This window comes from Oncorhynchus gorbuscha, linkage group LG24 (genome assembly GCF_021184085.1).
Source record: "Oncorhynchus gorbuscha isolate QuinsamMale2020 ecotype Even-year linkage group LG24, OgorEven_v1.0, whole genome shotgun sequence".
Classification (NCBI taxonomy): domain Eukaryota; kingdom Metazoa; phylum Chordata; class Actinopteri; order Salmoniformes; family Salmonidae; genus Oncorhynchus; species Oncorhynchus gorbuscha.
Genome location: NC_060196.1, coordinates 31,826,418 through 31,848,595, shown reverse-complemented (window position 1 = coordinate 31,848,595; position 22,178 = coordinate 31,826,418). Strand labels below are relative to the sequence as shown.

The window sequence follows — 22,178 nt, the reverse complement described above, 5'->3', positions numbered from 1 at the left end:
CGCTCTTATCCAGAGAATCGTGGGAATCAAATCCACAAACCTAGCGCCACGCTCTACCAACTGAGCCACACGGGACCAGATTTTTTGAGTTCCACGTTCTGGTATTCAAGTATCTTTGTAGGTCAAACTTTCTTATGTTTCTTTTTTCCATCCAGAAGTTCCCGAGGAGGGTTCTCAAAGGTATTTAATATCCTCTTACATATTGAGTGAAATTACTTACTGCTGGACAGACCTGGAGTTGGCTCTCAAGTCTATTTACACTTTGGTTGCACTGCGACACTCCATTGCTACATTATCAAATGTGTGTGTCATTTACTGAGCTTCCTGAAAAATGTAATAATGAACATGTTTTCATTCCTCTTGTAGCTTTGTAATTAGGGAAATCAGCCCGGGTCAAGGAGGGTCCTTTGTGCCTATCCATCTGCTACCAGCTGGCAATAGTTCCACCCAGCTCTCTATCAAACCGCTCCTATCCTCCAAACCCAGCATGACTATCACGGTCCTTGGTCCTAATAAAACCATGCCCTCCACTGCTGAATCCAATGGTGTCTGGACAACCCCCAAGGTCAGAGGATTGGGCCATGTGATGGAACACCAGGCAGTGGAGTCCCACGGGTCCAACGGAGAGCTGTTCCATGGAGGAGAGGCCAGGATGGGCAAATCCAGGAAAGAAGGGGCAACCAAATTGACGTTGCGCCAGCTGAAGGTGTTGCTTTACGCCCTATGCAGTGGCTTCCCCCAGGCATCCCTGCGCTTTGGCACCGAGCCAGAGCTCATCCAGGACTGGATGCTGCAGCTGGAGAACCAGCGCCTTCAGAAGGACTGGATCTGGAGCACGGACCGCATCGCAGAGTGGGTGATGTGCCAGCGGGAGCAGCAGCTGCCAGTCACAGAGGAAAACCTGCTCCAGACAGCCACGCAGGCCTTGGAGGAGTCGCACGAGATCGGTGAGTTCTACGAGTGGGCTGTGGAGTTCATGCTCCGCCACAACCTCAGCCTGCAGGCCACCTGCTCGGCCAAGCGCCCGCTGCCGCGCAACGTCTACGAGAGCGTCCGCATCTTCACTCGCTTTGTCTGCAAGCAGGTCAAAGATGTCGGTTTCCGGCCACCCTCCATGGGATGCGTCGACGAGCTCTCTGTGTTCCTGGACCTGGATAAGCTCAAGACGAGCCCTGAGGCGTTCCAGTTGATCGGCACCGGGGAGCCCATGATGGAGGTGGTCCTAGCAGGGCTGGCCGATGGCACCATGCTACCCACCATGGTGTTCCTCAAAGGCAACCCTCCATACCTCCACAAGGCCATCCCGAACTCTGTCATCCTGGAGGCGCGCCCGGGGGGCTTTACGGACGACGAGCGGCTTCAGCTGTGGCTCTCTAAAGTGTGGCAGAAGCACGTGAACCCCCAGGCGGGGGGAAAAGGTCTGTTGATCATGGACACCCACCACGGCCACCTGGCCAATGACTTTCTGGCCGCTCTCAACAGCAGCAACACCCTGCCGGCGGTGATCCCCATCGGCTGCTCCTGTCGCCTGCAGCCCCTGGAGCTGTGCGTAGTACCTGTTATGAAGGAGTTCCTGCAGGCCCGCTGGTGCGAGATGCACACCCAGAATGAAGGAGCTGTGGCTCTGGGGCCGGGCGACCTGGCTCTACTTCTGGTGGAATGTCTGGGTGACATGGTCTCGTGCTTGGCCACGCAGCCCAAGATCCTCCAGCAGTCCTTCATGATGGTCAGCACACCGCCACAGGAGGAAGGAGAGGAAGGTCCAGCTGAACTGGCACAGAGCCTGACTGAGGCTCTGGTCAGCCTTTCTCAAGCAAAGTCGGCAAAGAGGAGCTCTGAAGCGCTAACGAAAGTGGAGCCAGAGGACAAAGGGGTGGTCTCGGACACTACGTCTGAGTACACCTTGCCCTCGCCGACACCCAACCCTCAAGCTCTTAAACAGGTGTTTGAGAAGGACAGCGATCTGGAATCTTTCCATGGCTTTGAGGAAACTGAGATTGATCATTTGCGGACTCGCAACTCACAGTAGACTACAGACATGGATCATTCAGCACTGTTTCAACCCAAGGGAATCATGGACATTTGAAGCAGAAATGGAATATCTCTGGAGACTTTACCAAACCCCTGTTAACTGTGTGCACACATTCATTCCTTTCTCTTGGGAAGGTGAGGTAACTTTTGCTCTTTTGTGGGTGGAACATTCACATAATGAAATGTTTTTGTACATTTTCTATCACAAGCTGCTGTTGTACACGTTTTTGTCTTACGTGTAACCCTAAGGTTAAATCATTAAATATGACTAACCTGTTTTATGCAATTAATCAGTCTCTTTCCATCAACACTGTAGACTAAAGACTTTGTAAATAACTTGTACTCAAACTCCTTAGAATTGATTGAAACTGTCATTCATAGGCTGGCTTAGAGAGCAAAATGTTGCGGTCTAAGGCACTGCATCAGTTTGATCCCAGGCTGTGCTGTGACCGGGAGACCCATGATGCGGCGCACAATGGTCAAGCCGGCTGGGATGTCCTTGTCCCATCGTGCTTTAAATGACATTTTATTGGTCACATACACATTTAGCAGATGTTATTACGGGTGTAGCGACATGTGAGTGACTCATTGTGGCGGGCCGGGAGTGCCTGCAAGCTGATTGTCGCTAGCTGGACAGTGTTTCCTCCGACACATTGGTGCAGCTGGCTTCAAGGGTTAATTAAGCAGTGTGGCTTGGCAGGGTCGTTTCGGAGGACGCATGGCTCTCGACCTTCGCCTCTTCCGAGGCCATAGGGGAGTTTCAGCGATGGGACAAGACTAACTACCAAATTGGATATGAAATTGGGGAGTTTTTTTTTTTAAGAGCAAAATGTCCCTTCTATAGTAGGGATCGTTTGATATACACTGCTCAAAAAATAAAGGGAACACTAAAATAACACATCCTATATCTGAATGAAATATTCTTATTAAGTACTTTTTTCTTTACATAGTTGAATGTGCTGACAACAAAATCACACAAATTATCACTGGAAATCAAATTTATCAACCCATGGAGGTCTGGATTTGGAGTCACACTCAAAATGGAAAACCACACTACAGGCTGATCCAACTTTGTAATGTCCTTAAAACAAGGTCATTTTAAAGGCCTCTGGCAGTGCTCCTCCTTGCACAAAGGCGTAGGTAGCAGTCCTGCTGCTGGGTTGTTGGCCTCCTGGTAGCGCATCCATGCTCTGGACACTACGCTGACAGACACAGCAAACCTTCTTTGCCACATCTCGCATTGATGTGCCATCCTGGATGAGCTGCACTACCTGAACCACTTGTGTGGGCTGTAGACTCCATCTCATGCTACCACTAGAGTGAAAGCACCGCCAGCATTCAAAAGTGATCAAAACATCAGCCAGGAAGCATAGGGACTGAGAAGTAGTCTGTGGTCCCCACCTGCAGAATCACTCCTTTATTGGGGTGTCTTGCTAAATGCCTATAATTTCCACCTGTTGTCTATTCCATTTGCACAACAGCATGTGAAATGTATTGTCAATCAGTGTTGATTCCCAAGTGGACAGTTTGACTTAGAGTTACATTGTGTTGTTTAAGTGTTCCCTTTATTTTTTTGAGCAGTGTACTTAACTTCACTCACTTGTATGATTCTGTATGGCTCAGTTGGTAGAGCATGGTGCCTGCAACACCAGGGTTGTGGGTTTGATTCCCACGGGGGAACCAGTATGAAAATGTATGCACTCACTACTGTAAGTTGCTCTGGATAAGAGCGTCTGCTAAATGACAAATGTATGCTTCACCTAACACCCGTGCCAATATATCCTCCAAAGACTGGCTTCTGTTTTTATCACATAAGTGGATAGACAGGCCATTGCTTCATTTGATCTACGTACTAAAAGCAATCTAGCCTTTAAAGAAATCCTGTCCACAGCGATAAATTACCTCAAGAAAACCAACTATGCGTTCCAAGGAAATCTCAGATGTTGATGCCTTACCGACTGCTTTCTCTTGGATTACATCCTACCCCTGGGCTTTACATATTTTTATTATCACCTGAATGATTCTCCATTTTTAAATAAGAAATAAAGTGTCAAGCCTGCTTTAATGGTGGGTTTTCCTTTGAGGTACGAACTGTTTGGTTGAACCAAAAACAAGTTTAGGTGTCCCCCCTCCCCAAGAACCTTTACCCTTAGCTCTGCTTGTGTGTGGACCTTTCCAATTACAGAATATAAATCTAATTTCTCAGAACTTCACTAGATTTAATTTATTTTAAGCCTGATTGTCATTCAAGTTTAAATAACTCACCCATTCAGAAATGTACATTTATTTTTCATATTACAAAAGTGGGAAAAACTAAATTGGTTACATAGCAGCCTTTATCAAAGCGCTAACATTTTAGAATGTCATGGAACAGACTGATCGTGTGGCTTAACATACAGTCCTGAATCGCCAACGTCGTCCTTATTCAAACCCACTGCAAAAGAAAAGAAAATTACATTTTCATATCACTTAAGATGAACTAATCTACAATGTATCTTCAGTTAAATGCTATAATCAATTTAGGACAAATGACAGCTTTAAACAACAATTTCCTATCAAGTGATGTACTACACACAAGTACACTAAATGCCAACTTCATGGACACTTCTGACTGGACAGTCACGATGAGTCATGTGGCTATAACCTACCTGACCATGTGGGCAATTTCCCAGTTGGTCTCACAGGACATGGGGCCAACAATCTCCACACCTTCTTCTGTCACAATGGCAATCTCATGCTAAAAACAGTCAAAACATCAGTCATGTCACAAATGGCTATGAGACTGGTAGCTTCAAAAACAGAAATTAACTATATGCTGTTGAAAATAACTAATTCAGGAGTGTTACGAGACTAACGACTCACCCTGTTGTAGGAGCGAGCATCGCGATAGTACAGCACTTTAAGGCAGCGCTCAATCAGCGCTCGCGCCTCATCCTTAGTGATCTCCACCTTGTTCTCCACCACCTCCCTCATCAGGGGCTGCATGGACACACAGAATAACCTTAAACAAACCCATACGTACTGCAAGGGTCTTTGTTGAACTCCAACTGTGGAACATTCATTTTTACATAGAGTATTACCATGAAGTAGTAGATTCATCATGCAGTACAGATTACACTCATTCCTTTTCTTATCCCTGAAGGGGTTGCCACTATTTCTATGAAAAAGTGTAGCTCGACGACTTTAAAAATAAATGACTACTCCAGCCAATCATGGGAATAGAAACTATGGCATTTTATCTTTGATTTTAAAAGATACATTCTAAACTATGAAATGTATAGAAGTTATTACTGCCTCTCAATATTAGTCCCCTCGTGTTTTCATTAGCTTATTTGTCCTCACCTGGGCCAGGTAAGCACCAAACCCTGTCGCCACTGTAGGTGCCTCATAGGCCACACCCAGCTTGTCCACGTAGCCCAGGAAGCTAGAGAAATACAAGATGACAAGTTATGCATTTATTTTGACGTAGCTAGTTACAATATTTATAGCTGCAGGTCTCAATTCAGTTTGATGTTAACATCAAGACCTATGAGGTTGGTTAAAAGGGGCGGCAGCATAGCCTAGTGGTTAGAGCGTTGGACTAGTAACCGAAAGGTTGCAAGAGTTCAACACGGACCCTTGCTGACAAGGTACAAATCTGTCATCCTGCCCCTGAACAAGGCAGTTAACCCACTGTTCTTAGGCCGTCATTGAAAATAATAATTTGTTCTTAACTGACTTGCCTAGTTAAAAGGTCAAATAAAAAAGGCAACTAACCAGGGTCATTGTTGATCTAACATGACAACATTGTCAACGGGCACTCCTAAATTGCTAAGCAATTTCAAGAGTTCCACATCTCGGGATTTATTTCTGATAAGGACAAAAAAATGCACATTAAAGATGCTGAAAAATCATCCCACCTCTCGCCGTTGTAGAATCCCCCAACGACCACAGTGTTCCACAGTGGGTTCATCTTGCTGCGGCGGTTGTACATTACCCGTGTCAACCAGGAGTGAATGGCTTTGGGGCTGTAGCTGTGACCGTCCCCCAGGAGCTCCTCATCGATCCTGGGATGTAAACACAGACCTGATCAGTGGTGGTCCTCAGGGAGATAACCAAGGTTTCAGCACCCCAAGTGAGGGAAATGACTCATTGCCAGAAACCATTAAAACAAAGAGATCCTGCCCCAATCTCCTTAAAACCCATTATTATACTTTGTATCAATGATCCAGACCCTATACTCCAATCTATCTGCTTCCGTTAGTTTTCCATCTCCAGAAGTACACACCAAGGAAGTCCTCTTCATTGTTAATTGCCTTCTCTCAACCCCGTAGTCAGTCTGCTATGATCCTATTACAATCTATGGCACCAAATATCTATACTGATGACATATTATTCCAGATTGTTTCTCACTCTTTTCCCCACCTTTTAGATATCTTTAATGCTTTTAGCAAAATTGCAGGATACAAGATCAATTGGGGGAAGTCTGCATTACTACCACTGAACAATAGACGAGAGTAATCTATTCCGTTAAACATCCCAGTGGTCCAGTATTTTAGATATCTGAGAGTACAAATGTATCCCTCCATGCAAAATATTGTACTGAATCATGTAAAAAAAAATGTACATAAATTACGTAATAATAATAATTAAATTCAATTGCGTTTTTCAGTGGTTAAAATGAACACCCTTCCACAAATGTTTTCAGTATCAATGCTCCCTGTTGCACCACCTGGGCTCCCGAATGGCACAGCGGGGCATCGCAGTGGCACTGCATCACTACAATCCCTAGTTCGATTCCAAGCTCTATCACATGCAGCGTGATTGGGAGTCCCATAGGGTGTGTTTGGCCGTCATTGTAAATAAGAATTGGTTCTTAACTGACTAGCCTAGTTAAAATAAGGTTACATTTTTTACAAAAAAAAAAATTGTCTTGGAAAAAAATGTACTCCTTAATCTCCATGTGTCTGGAGGGGGTAAAAACCCAAGTACGTTCAGAAATGATGGGGGATGGCTCATTCCAAGACGTCCAACAAAAGCACAACCTGCGAAAGCACTTTTTCTACTTACAATTACGTTCGGCGAGGAGCGGTTATGTGGTACCTTGGGAAACCAAGTTTAATCCTCATCCCTTTCACAAGGTACTGCTTAGAAAAAGAGGTCTCGCATCTGAAATGTATTCTCTTCTAGTAAAGACCTCATCCAAGCAACTTTCAATTTGGCTCATTAGGGAAAAAACTTGGAGTTTAACTCAACCTCATTTCTTAATTTTTTCATCTCATGTTGTGCATATTCAAATAGTTCTGTCAATGGATAATATCTGTATATAAAATATGTTGACACTAGCATATGCAAACACACTGATGTCATTGACAGAGATAGTCAGATCTGCTTCTGTGTGCCAATGTCAGTGAGTTAAGCATACAAAGCTAAGGGCATCTCTTGCGGTTTCTCCTTTCTAGAACCAACCTATTATTATGAATGCTACTATATTATGAACTACTCCATTTTCTGTGTGTGTGCCTTTTAAGAGTCAACAATAAATAAATTAAAACAAAAGCATATATATACTTTTAAAACATTAATGTAAATATTCACCATAAAGGACCAAGACAGCATATCTGATTTTTCTGAAAGAAACCTCAAACTTACACCATCTGTTCGATTATCTGCTTCATGTACTGGTAGTCTGCGTAGTCACCGGAAGCCCCCAGGATGGTGGTGTCATTCACCTTCATGAGACGAGAGATGTTACGGAACCGTGCCAGGGAACCATAGGAGCCCAGCATGTCAGCTGCGATGATGACTCCACCTGTAAACTTCACTCCCAACACTGATGTTCCCGTCACCATGGGGTTTCTAAAGTTTAGGGAGGGGAAAATGTAGATAGTTTGTCATGGGAAAGTTTTATTAGCAAACGTTACACTAAAAATGCAATACAGAGGAATGCATGCTGAACGTCCATTTAGGCTCATGCACGCGCATATATAACATATATGGCGGGAGTAGGACTAGCTACATAATATGCTTCTATAGCATCCTTCGTGGTGGTGAGTTTGTTAGCTAGATAGCTACCTCACTGCCATGTCATACTAGCATTAGCTACCGTAAGCGCAATATGATTAGGTAGATAACTGGCGAGGCATAGATGGACAACTTATCACGTCAGTCAATTTGTGCGAAATAGAATAAGATAGCGCGTGAACATATTCAGTTTAGTTAACTAGTATCCCAACTAAATAATAGGGCAGTAGTCAGTGAGCTAACGTTAACTACATCGGCTAGCTCCACCATGATGATACAGCACTGCAGCGTACCGAGGAAATCGAAAGTGGGATGACATTATTAGGGTCTCCACTCAAATGTATTTACTTACAGAGTGTGTTTGATAGGTCCGCATCCTGGGGCTAAACTGCTGCCAGGAAATGAATAAAATTGTCCGGGTTTTGGTCCATTCTCCCAGAAATTGAGCTTCAAACCGCTTGGATCCATGTTACAAATTTGCGGATGTGACGACACAGCTGCTCGTGTTGTGTTCTTTTGCAAAGATTATGGGATACAGGAAGCAGACAATTCTAACAAAAGCCAAACATTATATATCTTATTTATAACCACATGTAAACCTTAACCCGAAGTATAATAAATAAAACACATCAATAACTGTTACTTTTATTATAAATATTCGATGATTTAGTCAGAAGGAAAAGAGTAAAATTAAATTAAATTGTTAGTTAAATTGCACTAGATGCTGATCCAAGGTCAGGTTTACGTTTCCTGTGTTTAAAAGGCGACGTTCGGATAGTTGTAGTACACTGATTCTAGATCTGTGCATGGGGTAAGTTAGCCCAAAAGGAAATAAAATATTCATATATGGGTAAACCAATCAAGTTTCTGTCACTAGGCAGAATTTTCTTAGACGAGCCATCAGCTCAGTTACTGGGCAGACCAACCATAACGCCTCCTATCACAATAATATTTAGCAAGAAAATAAAGCAATTGAACCAATAGAATTTAACTTACACTTGGTATCCGAGAAGAATTAGAACAATCCACCAATTGGAATTTACGTTTGCTTTGTAGTCAGGCAGACATGACATATTTGTCCAATCACAAAAAAAAATCTGAAAGGGGATTTTTGCTGTATCTTTGGCTCAGGTACTTTCTTTTTCTTTTATAAAATAGTCAAATATGTTTTTATTATATGTATCACCGAATTATATGCGCAATTTAAACATTACTTTGATATATTGTTGAAAAAGTTTGAATTCTGTTACAATTAATGTTTCAAAAGGTGTTTCATTGCTTGCTAATGCTAGTCCAGCTAGCTAGCTATCAAGTTTAGCTAACGTAAGTCACTTGCTTAGATTGAATACTAGTATTCAGTGAATCTACACGTGTTAAATGCCTATCAAACTAGCTTATTTGTTCTTCGTTTGTTATATGTGCTTTCTATTCCCAAAAAAACTGACCACCAGTGTGTGCCTAGCCAGATGGCTAGCTAGCAAGCTAGCTACGGTGAATTGAAACATGTTGTGTCGATAAAGCGCGAAGTATGCAAATTGCAAGCGCATATGACCATAGAATAGCACAAGCTGTGACATGAAAAAGCCATTGTTAACCACCTCAAATAATGGAAGTCGCTAGCTAGCTGAGAGTGAAGCGAGTAGTTTGCAACGCTAGTGAGAAAAAGACCCATGTCATGGCAGGTATTGGTACGCCAAAACCATGCCTCATAGTATTTCGGCACCGTGCTAGTGACAGCCGGGTAAGCCAGCTTGACAGCGGCTGCACTCTGTCAATGCGCCATTGTAGTATTATGCCAATCAAGCTTTATAATTAGGAACACTTCTTTTTTAATTATCCTACGTATTCGCCAGTTTGTCATGTTTTGGAAATGCAGACAGCATCGTGCATGTTTCACTCCCAAGTATTATTATTTTTCCAGACACTGATAGTACGTTGGTTGCCGTAGTGGGAGTGTCCCTGGCTGTTCAACTGATTGACTTATTTTCTATTTAGGGGACAGCCTTGTAGCTGCAATAGTGTGCAGCTGCAGCCCGCAATTCGGGGTGTTCCTGCATGTGGCCACCCTTGAGCATCCCATTGGTTCCTTCATGAACCCCCCCATGAGCATCCAATTGGTTCCTGGATGTCTTCATGCATATGACACTTTTGAATGTGGAGTCAAAAGGAAAATACAAGTATTATGTGAGTTTTATTGGCGGAGTCCGCCTCGATGTCCTTCGCTCCCTCCTGCCCTCACTGTCTTTAACAGAACTGCAGGAAAACAGTGCCCAACAAGCCGGGGCGAAGGACACTGTCTTCCGGTCGCCCCCACCTCCTGCTAGCACGGGAGGCTGGGGGGACAACATGTGCTAGCGAACTAGCTAGCTTGTTAGCGACACTGTGTGCTAGTTTGCTAATTAGCTAGGGCACGGTGTCGCCCCCGCCTCCCACCTGCTGTGGAAGTCGTGTCCTTCACCCCTGCCCTGCCTGTCGGGCACAGCTTTCTGTTGTGGGCCGACAGGCGGTGGTGAAATACAGTTTCTACCGGTCGCCCCCGCCTCCCGCTAGCACAGCAGGCGGGAGGCTGGGGCGACACCGTGTGTTAGTTAACTTGATAGTTAGGGACACCGTGCGCTAGCTAGCACACTGTCGCTCCTGCCTGCTGTGTCCTTCGCTCCCCCCCGCCGAACGCCTGCCCTCATCGTAGTTAACAGAACTGCAGGATAACAGTGCATGACAGGTGTGGACGAAAGACACTGTCTACCTGTGTACGGCTAGCTAACTACCGTTGTCGCCCCTCCCCCTTCTTCTTTTAGGTGTATTGGCTCCTACCATCCAACATGATTGTGCATTAATACCACCTACTGTATTGGAGCTCTCCCACCTGTCCGAGTTGAATAATTTAGCAATAGAAAGAGGATAATGCAGATGCAAGAATGTCCCGAATTGCACCCTTCTGTGTAGCTGTAGCACGCATGGCTATACAGTACACACCAAACTCAGAATTTTCTCAAAAAATATGCTCATATTGATACATTGAATATATTGACACAAGATTGAAATGGAAAAAAAATACTATTTCACTTCTGCAGTACTATTCTTCATTTAATAATCCTAACCTGAAACAATAATGAGAGTGAGAAACTTAGAGAGAGGGTCGAAGATCATACCCCCAAGACATGCTAACCTCTCACCATTACCAATAACAGGGGAGGTTAGCATGTCTTGGGGTTATGATATTTGATCCTCTGTAACTTCCTTTCTCACTCATCATTATTAACTATTCATTTCAGGACTTTTCGTAATCATGGAATCATCCATATTAGGATAATGTAGAAGTGTTTAGAAACATATTCTGTTCTTATTTACAATAAAAGTTACTCCAAAATGACACTACATTTACCATTAATTTATAATTGGGCACAAAATAATCTGAAACACAACCAAAACTAAATGCAAATACATCCAACAAGTTTGTAGAGTCACATGCTTGATGTAGTCATTGCGTGCTAGGAATATGGGACCAAATCCTACATTTTGACTACTTTTTTTATAAGAATCTTTAGGGGTTTTTGCGAGAAAAAACTATTACTTGTTTCAACAAAATATCTTTCTCTGAGCAATTGTATTAGTATAAAATAATATACAGTGCCTTCAGAAAGTATTCATACCCCTTGACTTATTCCACATTTTATTACAGCCTATTTTCAAGATGGATAAAATATATATTTTTCTCAACCATCTACACACAATACCCAATAATGACAGTGAAAATGACCGTTATTAAAAATGTTGGCAAATTTATTGGAAATTAGGCTATTTCAACCACACCCGTTGCTGACTAGTGTTCAAAATAGAGCACATAGCCATGCAATCTCCATAGACAAACATTGTCAGTAGAATGGACCGTACTGAAGAGCTCAGTGCCTTTCAATGTGGCACTGTCAGTTTGAGGAAGGCCCTTTCCTGTTTCAGCATGATAATGCACCCGTGCACAAAGCGAGGTCCATACAGAAAAGGTTTGTCGAGATAGTTGTGGAAGAACTTGTTACACCCCTGAGTCAAAAATTTGTGGAATCACCTTTGGCAGCAATTACAGTTGTCTTTATGGGTAAGTCTCTAAGAGCTTTTCAGACCTGGATTGTGCAACATTTGCCAATTATTATTTCTAAAATTCTTCAAGCTCTGTCAATTTGGTTTTTGAACATTGCTAGACAACCATTTTCAGGTCTTGCAATAGATTTTCATGAAGAGTTAAGTCAAAACTGTAATTTGGCTACTCAGGAACATTAACTGTCTTCTTCGTAAGCAACTTCAGTATAGATTTGGCCTTATGTTTTAGGTTATTGTCCTGCTGAAAGGTGAATTGATCTCCAAGTGTCTGGTGGAAAGCAGATTGAACCAGGTTTACCTCTAGGATTTTGCCTGTGCTTAGCTCCATTCCATTTATTTTTTATCCTGAACAATGCTCCAGTCCTTAACGATTACAAGCATACCCCTAACATGATGCAGCCACCACTACGCTTGAAAATATGGAGAGTAGTATTCAGTAATGTGTTGTATTGGATATGCCCCAATCATAACACTTTGTATTCAGGACAAAAAGTGAATTGCTTTGCCACATTTTTTTCATTATTACTTTAGTTCCTTGTTATAATCAGGCAGTGGTGTTTAGTGAGTCCGCCAGATCAGAGGCAGTAGGGATGGGCAGGGATATTGTCTTGATAGGCGCTTGAATTAGACCATTTTCCTGTCCTGCTAAGCATTCAAAATGGATCAAGTACTTTTGGGTGTCTGGGAAAATGTATAGAGTAAAAACAAAATTATTTTCTTTAGGAATGTAGTGAAGTAAAAGTTGTCAAAAATATAAAGTAAAATACAGATACCCCAAAAAACTACTTAAGTATTACTTTAAGGCATTTTTACTCAAGTACTTTACACCACTGCAAACAGGATGCATGTTTTGGAATATTTTTTATTCTGTACAGGCTTCCTTCTTTTCACTCTGTCAATTAGGTTAGTATTGTGAAGTTACTACAATGTTGTTGATCTATCCTCAGTTTTCTCCTATCATAGCCATAACATTCTGTAACTGTTTTAAAGTCACCATTGACTTCATGGTGAAATCCCTGAGTGGTTTCCTCTACGAAACTGAGTTAGGAAGGACCCCTGTATCTATGTAGTGATTGGGTGAATTGATATACCATCCAAATTGTAATGAATAACTTTACCATTCTTCAAGGGATATTCAATGTCTGCCTTTTTACATGTTTACCCATCTACCAATAGGTGCCCTTCTTTGTGAGGCATTGGAAAACCACCCTGGTCTTTGTGATTGAATATGTGCTTGAAATTCACTGCTCGACTGAGGGACCTTACTCATAATTGTATGTGTATGGTACAGAGATGAGGTAGTCATTCAAAAATCATGCTAAACACTATTATTGCACAGAGTCCATGCAACTTAAATTCAGTCTGCAACACAACAAAATGTGGAAAAAGTCAAGGGGTGTGAATACTTTGTAAAGGCACTGTAATTTTCCAATTATTATTTTTGAATACAATATAGCTCACTATTTGAATTATTATATACAGTCATTATGTAACGATCGTCTGTGGTGGAAGAAGGTGAAGGCCAAAGCGCAGCATGGTAAGTGTTCATATTTTTTATAAAATAACTGAACACTGAACAAAACAATAAACGACAAACGAACAGTCCCGTAAGGTGAATGGAAAAAACACTAAACAGGAAATAATCACCCACAAAACACAGGTGGGAAAAGGCTACCTAAGTATGATTCTCAATCAGAGACAACGAATGACACCTGCCTCTGATTGAGAACCATACCAGGCCAAACACAAAACCACAACATAGAAAAAAAGAACTACCCACCCCAACTCACGCCCTGACCAAACTAAAACAAAGGAGCTAAGGTCAGAACGTGACACATTATTGCTATTTTTTTATCAAGGGTGTCAATAATTTGGGACCACACTGTATACAGTGGGGCAAAAAAGTATTTAGTCAGCCACCAATTGTGCAAGTTCTCCGACTTAAAAAGATGAGAGAGGCCTGTAATTTTCATCATAGGTTCACTTCAACTATGACAGACAAAATGAGAAAAAAAATCCAGAAAATCACATTGTAGGATATTTAATGAATTTATTTGCAAATTATAGTGGAAAATAAGTATTTGCACACCGCCCGGGCAACGAAGGAGTGGCTTCGTAAGAAGCATTTCAAGGTCCTGGAGTGGCCTAGCCAGTCTCCAGATCTCAATCCCATAGAAAATCTTTGGAGGGAGTTGAAAGTCCGTGTTGCCCAGCAACAGTCCCAAAACATCACTGCTCTAGAGGAGATCTGCATGGAGGAATGGGCCAAAATACCAGCAACAGTGTGTGAAAACCTTGTGAAGACTTACAGAAAACGTTTGACCTCTGTCATTGCCAACAAAGGGTATATAACAAAGTATTCAGATCAACTTTTGTTATTGACCAAATACCTATTTTCCACTATAATTTGCAAATAAATTCATTAAATATCCTACAATGTGATTTTATGGATTTTTTTTCTCATTTTGTCTGTCATAGTTGAAGTGTACCTATAATGAAAATTACAGGCCTCTCTCATCTTTTTAAGTGGAAGAACTTGCACAATTGGTGGCTGACTAAATACTTTTTTGCCCCACTGTATATCTCTATTATGCGTTGGAATATATCATATTCCATATTATAATACTTTGGAACAGATTTCCAAAATTAAAAACACTTACATGCTGACAACACCGGCCGCAATGCGACCCCAAGCGTTTCAAAATATATGTACCCATGCACGTTATTCAATCATTTCATCCAAACTGCTCGTGCGCATCAACAAGTATCTGCGTAGCCAGGTGCTAAAATAGAACTTGGTTCTATTTTAGATGTGCTGTCAGTCCTGCCTGTCCCATCTACTCGTTGGTTTTTAGGAGCATATACCCACGTGGGTGATTGAAAGATGAACGAGGTCCACACTCCAGTCCAGTTGGTTGCAGTAAAGCACCTTAAAGTTGGTTGCCAACTGCCATATAAAATCCACAGAAGAAGATGACTGAACTAGGAGCGATTACTAGAAACTAACTAGGTTTCCCCTTTTATTTTTGGATGAATTGTCAGAGTAGAGAACACATGATTTTGTGCCTCAAAATAGGTCCATATTCTACAAAGATCCAGCAGAAAAGGACCCTGTACATGTAATTCCCAGTGTTTATATCCCAGGACAAATTAACTAGCAACAGCAAGCTAGCTAGCTAAATATCCATTAATGTTTCATAAGTTTCGACCTGTCCCCAAATGAATATAGTTCAGAGTTCATTTGGATATTTCTACCTCTGTGTCCTGATCACGTCTGGTGGGGATAGACAAACTCAACATGCAAATGCGGGTCACAAAAATCTAAATTAGCATGACACGAGCTGAATTAAATGTAAACGGATTTGAAAGAACTCTTGGTATATGCTCAGTGCTTCATTGACATTTTCACAGAGATACGCTTGTTTTTGTGAGAAATCTTGTAAAAAAGATAAGAGATTTTGAATTAATATGAAAATTGTATACTAAAATAAGAAAATACTACATGTCATGTCTCAAAATCGATATCCATCTTACCTCTATATTGTTTATGTCCTGCGGATTTGAGAAGAAAGATGAGTTAAAAGGCAAAGTGAGCCTGTCATATAGCCAATAGCCTTAATTCTCTCACAGAATCCAGCCTAGTTGATGCAACTTTCCAGACTTTTGTACCACTTTTCAATAAATGTTAATCACATACTCACAGACAGTTTCCTTGTTGAGATTCAATTGGCACATACGCATTTGTGTTGCCATCATATTTTTTAAATTTAACGTTTACTTTACTAGGCAAGTCAGTCAAGAACAAATTCTTATTTACAATGATGGCCTACCGGGGAACAGTGAGTTAACTGCCTTGTGGCAGAACGACAGATTTGTACCTTGTCAGCTCGGGGATTTGATGACTGAAGAGGCCCAACGCTCTAACCTGTTGAGCACTGAGCAAACAGTCAATGGTTGTATTTGACATTTATTTTTTAAGAGTATGGATTTCAGCAATCAATGAAAGGCATGCAACTAAAGAGGATAAACATAGGTAAGGGTTTAGTCATAGATTATATATATTTTTTAAGTATTGACCTTGGGCGAATCGATTTAATTGGAGCTGAATTCCAAGCCTGGTCTCTGCTCCACTCCATTGGTGGATTTAACCAGAAACTAACTTCTATCAGTACTACCATCATCATAGTCAGATATAATCCATAGTTTCCATTTGGATTTAAATGAAACGAAATGAAGGCTTCTTCTGTCTTGTCTTGTTGGGCAGCTTATCAGTTGAAAATTCACTAACATTGTGCATGTCCAATAACGTGTTATTGGATGTGGAGGGATAGATTTAACATCCTCAACTAAAACTAAAAGTTGCTTTTAAAATATCAAATGACAGCCCCCAGCAAATTCCACAGTGCTTAGAACAGTGTTATAACGTTTACCCTCCTCTCCTCATTTCAGAGGCCTCAGGGTGTGTTTGCCACCGCTGTGTGAGCAAACAATGACGGAGGACAGGCTGAAGGCGGACCCCTCCAAGCGAGAGGGGCTGGACTCAGTAGAGGGAGACACAGAGCCCAGCCTGCTGCTGCAGAAACTAAAGAGCAACATCTCGTAAGTCCCACCCCTCTGTCCACACAGCCACTGCTTAAATCATCAAAATGTACTAAAATATTGTGTAGTATCAGCACCCTCTCCAACATTTCCTGCCATTTATCTCATACAGCTTATCCATCAGTGTCATTAGAAAGTCTGCAGAAATGTGTTTGTAATAGCTGTTTCTTTTCACAGTAAGAATGTACAGGGCAAAGTGGACGTTATCCTGGTGAGTACCAAGACATCTTTGGTATTGCTCTGTGTATGAATTGCCTTGTCTATGAATGACCCAGACTGTATCCTATGTCTCACCTACCCACAGCAAGATGTGCAGCGCTTCTCTGACAACGACAAACTCTACCTTTACCTCCAGCTGCCTTCTGGCCCCAGTTCAGGGGAGAAAAGGTGAGCATCATTATCATCAGAAATCACTCTGGGTCTAGCACTCTATGATTGTCCTCCTGGAGGGACATATTTGTGGCTCTTCAGATGACTGAAGAGGCTGATGTATGACTCACAAATCCCACTGAAGAGGCCAGTGTGTGTGTGGTGGTAGTGGCTGATAGTGGTTGATGTTTATCCTCTCCTTTCGTTGTTGCCGCTTGTCCTCAGTGGCACGGTGGAGGTCTTTTTCATGATGTGCAGCCCTACCGTGGATGGCCTTCCTCCATTTTTATTTTATTTCCAGTCAGTCCATTAGAGATACATTAGGTGTCATGCAAGCAAGCGTTGCCGCAGTGGTCCATCCAGAAGGGGGTGCATTGTACCTACCTGCTGGTGGTTTTAAGTTTAGTTTTGATCTGGATGTTATTGTGTGCGTTTGAGATGCAGAGATTCAACAGACCATGCAGATCTATGTATCTCGAACATGCACGCATCTCCAAATTCCCCAAACTCTTTTTCTCAGTCTGGCAATGGCCCCGCTGGCACAACTTAGGCGGTGGTGTATTTCTGCATCGATGTCAGCTTTGGAGGAGAGAACACTGCCAAGGTAAGGGAAGAGGTCCACGTTTTCATGGGTGTTATTGTCAACATGTATACAAAGCTCAATAACCCAGTCACATACTGATTTCCCCCCATAACACTTTACACTTAAAACGATTCATAAATGCTATTATAAGTAGTTTATAAACTATAAATGATTTAGTTAATAGTTTATAAATCTGTTATAAACAGTTGACACTGATTGACATTGTGTGATTGTTATTTAGTTGCTTGCCAAAATGTGAGTGCATATTGATTATTATTATTATTATTGCCAGGGCAGCAATGCATGTTTGAGCTGGAATAAAACAGCAGCAACATGAACCTTGTGCTGGCTTTTCATCTTTCTTTTTTTGGGGGGAGGCACCGGTTGAGAAGTTGGGGATGTGTAAATCTCCTCCTTAGATTTTTTAATGTTCACTGCCTTAACTTGTTTCAAAATGTCTACATTGAACTGTCACTTTGTTTCCCGCCACAAGAAAGAAAAAATGTATCAGCAAAACATGGCTGCTGAGATGTACTGCTTTGCTGTGTTTGTCCTGAGCAGCAGCAGCAGTGACCCCAGCTCCTTCAACACAGCTGACCAGCTGCACACCTGCAACTGGATCCGCAGCCACCTGGAGGAGCATGCAGACACCTGCCTGCCCAAGCAAGACGTCTACGAGACATACAAGTAAGTTCATGTCATGAGGCACAGCTGTGACTGAGTTACAAATGTACTCGTGAACCCGGACTACCTGGACATCAATAGGAAATGTTCGTTTTCCCGTTTGAAACGCTTTGCTACGGTGTGCACTAATGAAAACAACCCAGCTAATGTTATCATCTCTTACACTCTCATCCCCCAGGAGATACTGTGAAAACCTGCAGCACCGGCCTCTGAGTGCTGCCAACTTTGGGAAGATCATCCGTGACATCTTCCCCAACATCAAAGCCCGGAGGCTCGGTGGCAGGGGACAGTCCAAATATCCTTTCAGTCTGTTACGAGGTTGTTTTGGGAGGCCCTTTAAGCATTTTAACGCAATTTTACTTTTGTTTGCCACAACTGCATTGACCCTGTAAATGAAATGTTCAAGCTTCTCCCTGAATGCTGGATGGAATTCAGGGATTCACCCATACTTCAATGCATCCTATTTGCATCCTATTTTATATTTTTGCACAATATGGGGAATGTGGATAGAATAATGCCACAGAGTACAAAGGATCAAAAAGTATTACCATAATCTATTGATAAGTGGAGAGGGTGGGGTTCCCCTTTCTGTCTACAGTTATTCCTTAACTCCTCCGCTGACACGTATTGTTATAGTGGAATCCGCAGGAAGACGGTGCTAAACATGCCACTGTTGCCAAACCTGGACCTGAAAAACGACCCAGTATGTATGACTAGCCAACTGCACTTCCTGGTTAGATGATAGCACACTACCATTGCTTTTGCTATAGCTAAGTGCAAAAATGACTGTCAGTAGTGATTAAGGCTGTACGTCCATGTAGTCGGAGCTGACGGAGCTGGTGCAGACCTACAAGCAAGAGGTGACGGAGGCGGCTTGTGAGCTCATCTGTGATTGGGCCCAGAAGATCCTCAAGCGTTCCTTTGACACAGTGGTCGAGATCGCCCGTTTTCTTGTGCAGGAGCACATCGTCAATCCGCGCTGCAGCCAGGCTGAACTTGTCACTTCTGCCGCTATGGCAGGTGAGCCTCAGTGTTTCCATCATACTGTGTTCAGTCGTCCTCGTTACACTGTGTTCAGTCATCTTCAATACCATCCGCAACCATCTTATGGTTGGAATTTCTTGTGATTTTTCTGTCTCACAGGAGGTCCTGCAAAGCCCCACAAGGTGATCAAGAAGAACCCAGTACCATCCAAAGGAGGTGGGCCAGAGATGGAAGGGAGCGGCTCTGAAGCTAAGGTAGTGAGTGCATCAACAATACCCTTTCAAAGACTAAACGCAAAGTACATGAAGTTGTAATAATGAGCCATGTCTACTTATATTGATTTAATGTAACACAATGATGTTGTTTCTCTCAGAGGGATAAAGATGTTGGGGATCAGTCGTTGCCAGGGAAACTGCAGTCCAGTGACAAGGTTATGAAAGGGGCGGAGTCGGTACGCCCGGGGGGTCGCGAATTGCAGGTGGAGGCTCTGATGAAACACTTGCCCCGAATCCTGCCTCGGAGCTCTGTCCCGGAAAAGTCCCAGCTTTCGGTGCGCTCCTCGCCTCCCTCGCTGGCGCCCAAAGACGCAGGCGGCATGAAAGTCATCACAATGACTGCCCTGCCCCAGCAGCAAGGGGGCGCTCTCCCCGTCATGATCCTCCCCCAGAGCGTCAGCCTCTCCTACCCCGACAGGGAAAAAGCCCCATCAATCACTATGGCGCCCGTGGCACCAACGTCGGTGGTGCAGAGGGCTCGCGCAGTGGGCAAACGGGCCCCCGAGGCTGCAAGTGGGGGCCCCGGGCCGGGAGGCACGCCGGCCAAACGTAAACGAGGACGACCCAGGAAGCCACGGCCAGAGGACACCACCCCCCCGCAGCCGCCCCCTCCACCCTTACCCTCGGTCAACCAAGCCCCTATTATGAATTCCCTCACCGGAGGGGTGATCCAGAAAGCCTGCTCTTCCTCCTCCTCCCAGGTGGTGGAGGTCGTATTCCAGGACCAGCAGGCCGTGGTACTAGGTCAGCTGCATTCGGTAGCAGACACAGGTGACCCAGAGCACCGGGGCGTGGTGCTCGAGACTGACCCACGGCCCGTGCTGCTGCTGTCAGGGGCCAGTCACACAAACTGGGACATGGGCAGGGCCATGGTAGAGGTCATCCAGAGGGCCCCGAGACCACCCACCATCATCACCAAGAACAACAACAACTCCCAGTCTACCCCCCAGCACCGCCTGCCCCTGCCCACTGTGCTGGAGGATCGAGGGGAGGTGGAGATCACCCTCACCCCCGTGGAGCCTTCGGACAATCTGCCGACCCCCACTGGCCAGGCTAGCTCGACCCCCACTGCCCAGCCTAGCTCGGAGGGTGGCCCCACACCCGATGAGAGCTCTAAAGAACCTAGCCCTGGCCTTCCTTGTCCCAGAGACTAAGGAGCACTAAGGGACTTTATACTACCCTTAGGGGGAGGATAACCACCCCCAATCATCTTCTCCCATGTAGCGTCTTCTCCCCGATTGGTGGAAATCCAAGATTGGTAGTGCAGAGAGCCAAGAAGGATCGATGAAGCCTAAACACTATTAATCCCTGTTGACCTTCCGTTTATAACTCTTTGCTGTGACTCTAACTGCATGTTTGTCTTTGTAATTGTGAGCAGAGAGAGCAATAAAGGCGGTTCCATAGTTCTTATGACGAGGGGGGGAGTATTTACGGGTTCGGACCTTTTAAGGTATTAAGTGCTACTCTCCCTGAGAGGAACTCCCCTCAGTGTTTATTTTCTTTAAATAATATACAGTTGAAATCGGAAGTTTACATACACCTTAGCCAAATACATTTAAACTCAGTTTTTCATAATTCCTGGCATGTAATCCTAGTAAAACTTCCCTGTCTTTGGTCAATTAGGATCAACACTTTATTTTAAGAAAGTGAAATGTCAGAGTAACATTTGATTTATTTCAGCTTTTATTTCACATTCCCAGTGAGTCAGAAGTTTACATACACTCAATTAGTATTTAGTAGCATTGCCTTTAAATTGTTTAACTTGGTTCAAACGTTTCGGGTAGCCTTCCACAAGCTTCCCACAATAAGTTGGGTGAATTTTGGCCCATTCCTCTTGACAGAGCTGGTGTAACTGAGTCAGGCTTTTAGGCCTCCTTGTTCGCACATGCTTTTTCAGTTCTGCCCACAAATTTTCTATAGGATTGAGGTCAGGGCTTTGTGATGGCCACTCCAATACCTTGACTTTGTTGTCCTTAAGCCATTTTGTGCCACCCCTGTGCTTCACAGTTGGGATGGTGTTCTTCGGCTTGCAAGCTTCCCCCTTTTTCCTCCAAACATAACGATGACTCATTATAGCCAAACAGTTCTATTTTTCTTTCATCAGACCAGAGGACATTTCTCCAAAAACCGTTGTCCTGCTTTTTAATGGCGGCTTTGGAGCAGTGGCTTCTTCCTTGCTGAGTGGCCTTTCAGGTTATGTCGATATAGATACTTTTGCACTTGTTTCCTCCAGCATCTTCACAAAGTTGTTTGCTGCTGTTCTGGGGTTGATTTGCACTTTTCGCACCAAAGTGCATTCATCTCTAGGAGACAGAACGTGCCTACTTCCTGAGAGGTATGACGGCTGCATGGTCCCATGCTGTTTATACTTGCTTACTACTGTTTATACAGATGAACATGGTACCTTCAGGCGCTCGGCAATTGCTCCCAAGGATGAACCAGACTTGTGTAGGTCTACAATTTTTTTTCTGATGTCTTGGCTGATTTATAAGTGAAATAATCTGTCCGTAAACAATTGTTGGAAACATTACTTGTGTCATGCACAAAGTAGATGT

The 22,178-nt window shown here is 43.4% G+C and overlaps 2 protein-coding genes across 2 annotated transcripts; one reads left to right on the top strand and one right to left on the bottom strand.

Moving 5' to 3' along the window:
• Positions 1–4,299: 4,299 nt before the first annotated feature.
• LOC124012676 (proteasome subunit beta type-4-like) lies at positions 4,300–8,547 on the bottom strand. The gene is made up of 7 exons (XM_046326541.1): positions 8,387–8,547; positions 7,663–7,869; positions 5,931–6,077; positions 5,374–5,455; positions 4,894–5,010; positions 4,680–4,768; positions 4,300–4,465 (listed from the first exon to the last, which is right to left on the bottom strand). The coding sequence occupies exons 1-7, from the start codon at positions 8,500–8,502 to the stop codon at positions 4,453–4,455; spliced, it is 771 nt and encodes a 256-aa protein (XP_046182497.1). The 5' UTR covers positions 8,503–8,547; the 3' UTR covers positions 4,300–4,452.
• A 582-nt stretch (positions 8,548–9,129) lies between these two features.
• LOC124012675 (DNA-binding protein RFX5-like) lies at positions 9,130–21,247 on the top strand. The gene is made up of 11 exons (XM_046326540.1): positions 9,130–9,165; positions 16,579–16,728; positions 16,906–16,939; positions 17,033–17,115; positions 17,618–17,701; positions 18,242–18,367; positions 18,543–18,659; positions 18,989–19,067; positions 19,186–19,384; positions 19,508–19,602; positions 19,722–21,247. Exons 2-11 carry the CDS (start codon positions 16,619–16,621, stop codon positions 20,775–20,777), a joined length of 1,983 nt encoding a protein of 660 aa, XP_046182496.1. The 5' UTR covers positions 9,130–9,165; positions 16,579–16,618; the 3' UTR covers positions 20,778–21,247.
• The last annotated feature ends 931 nt before the right edge of the window (positions 21,248–22,178 follow it).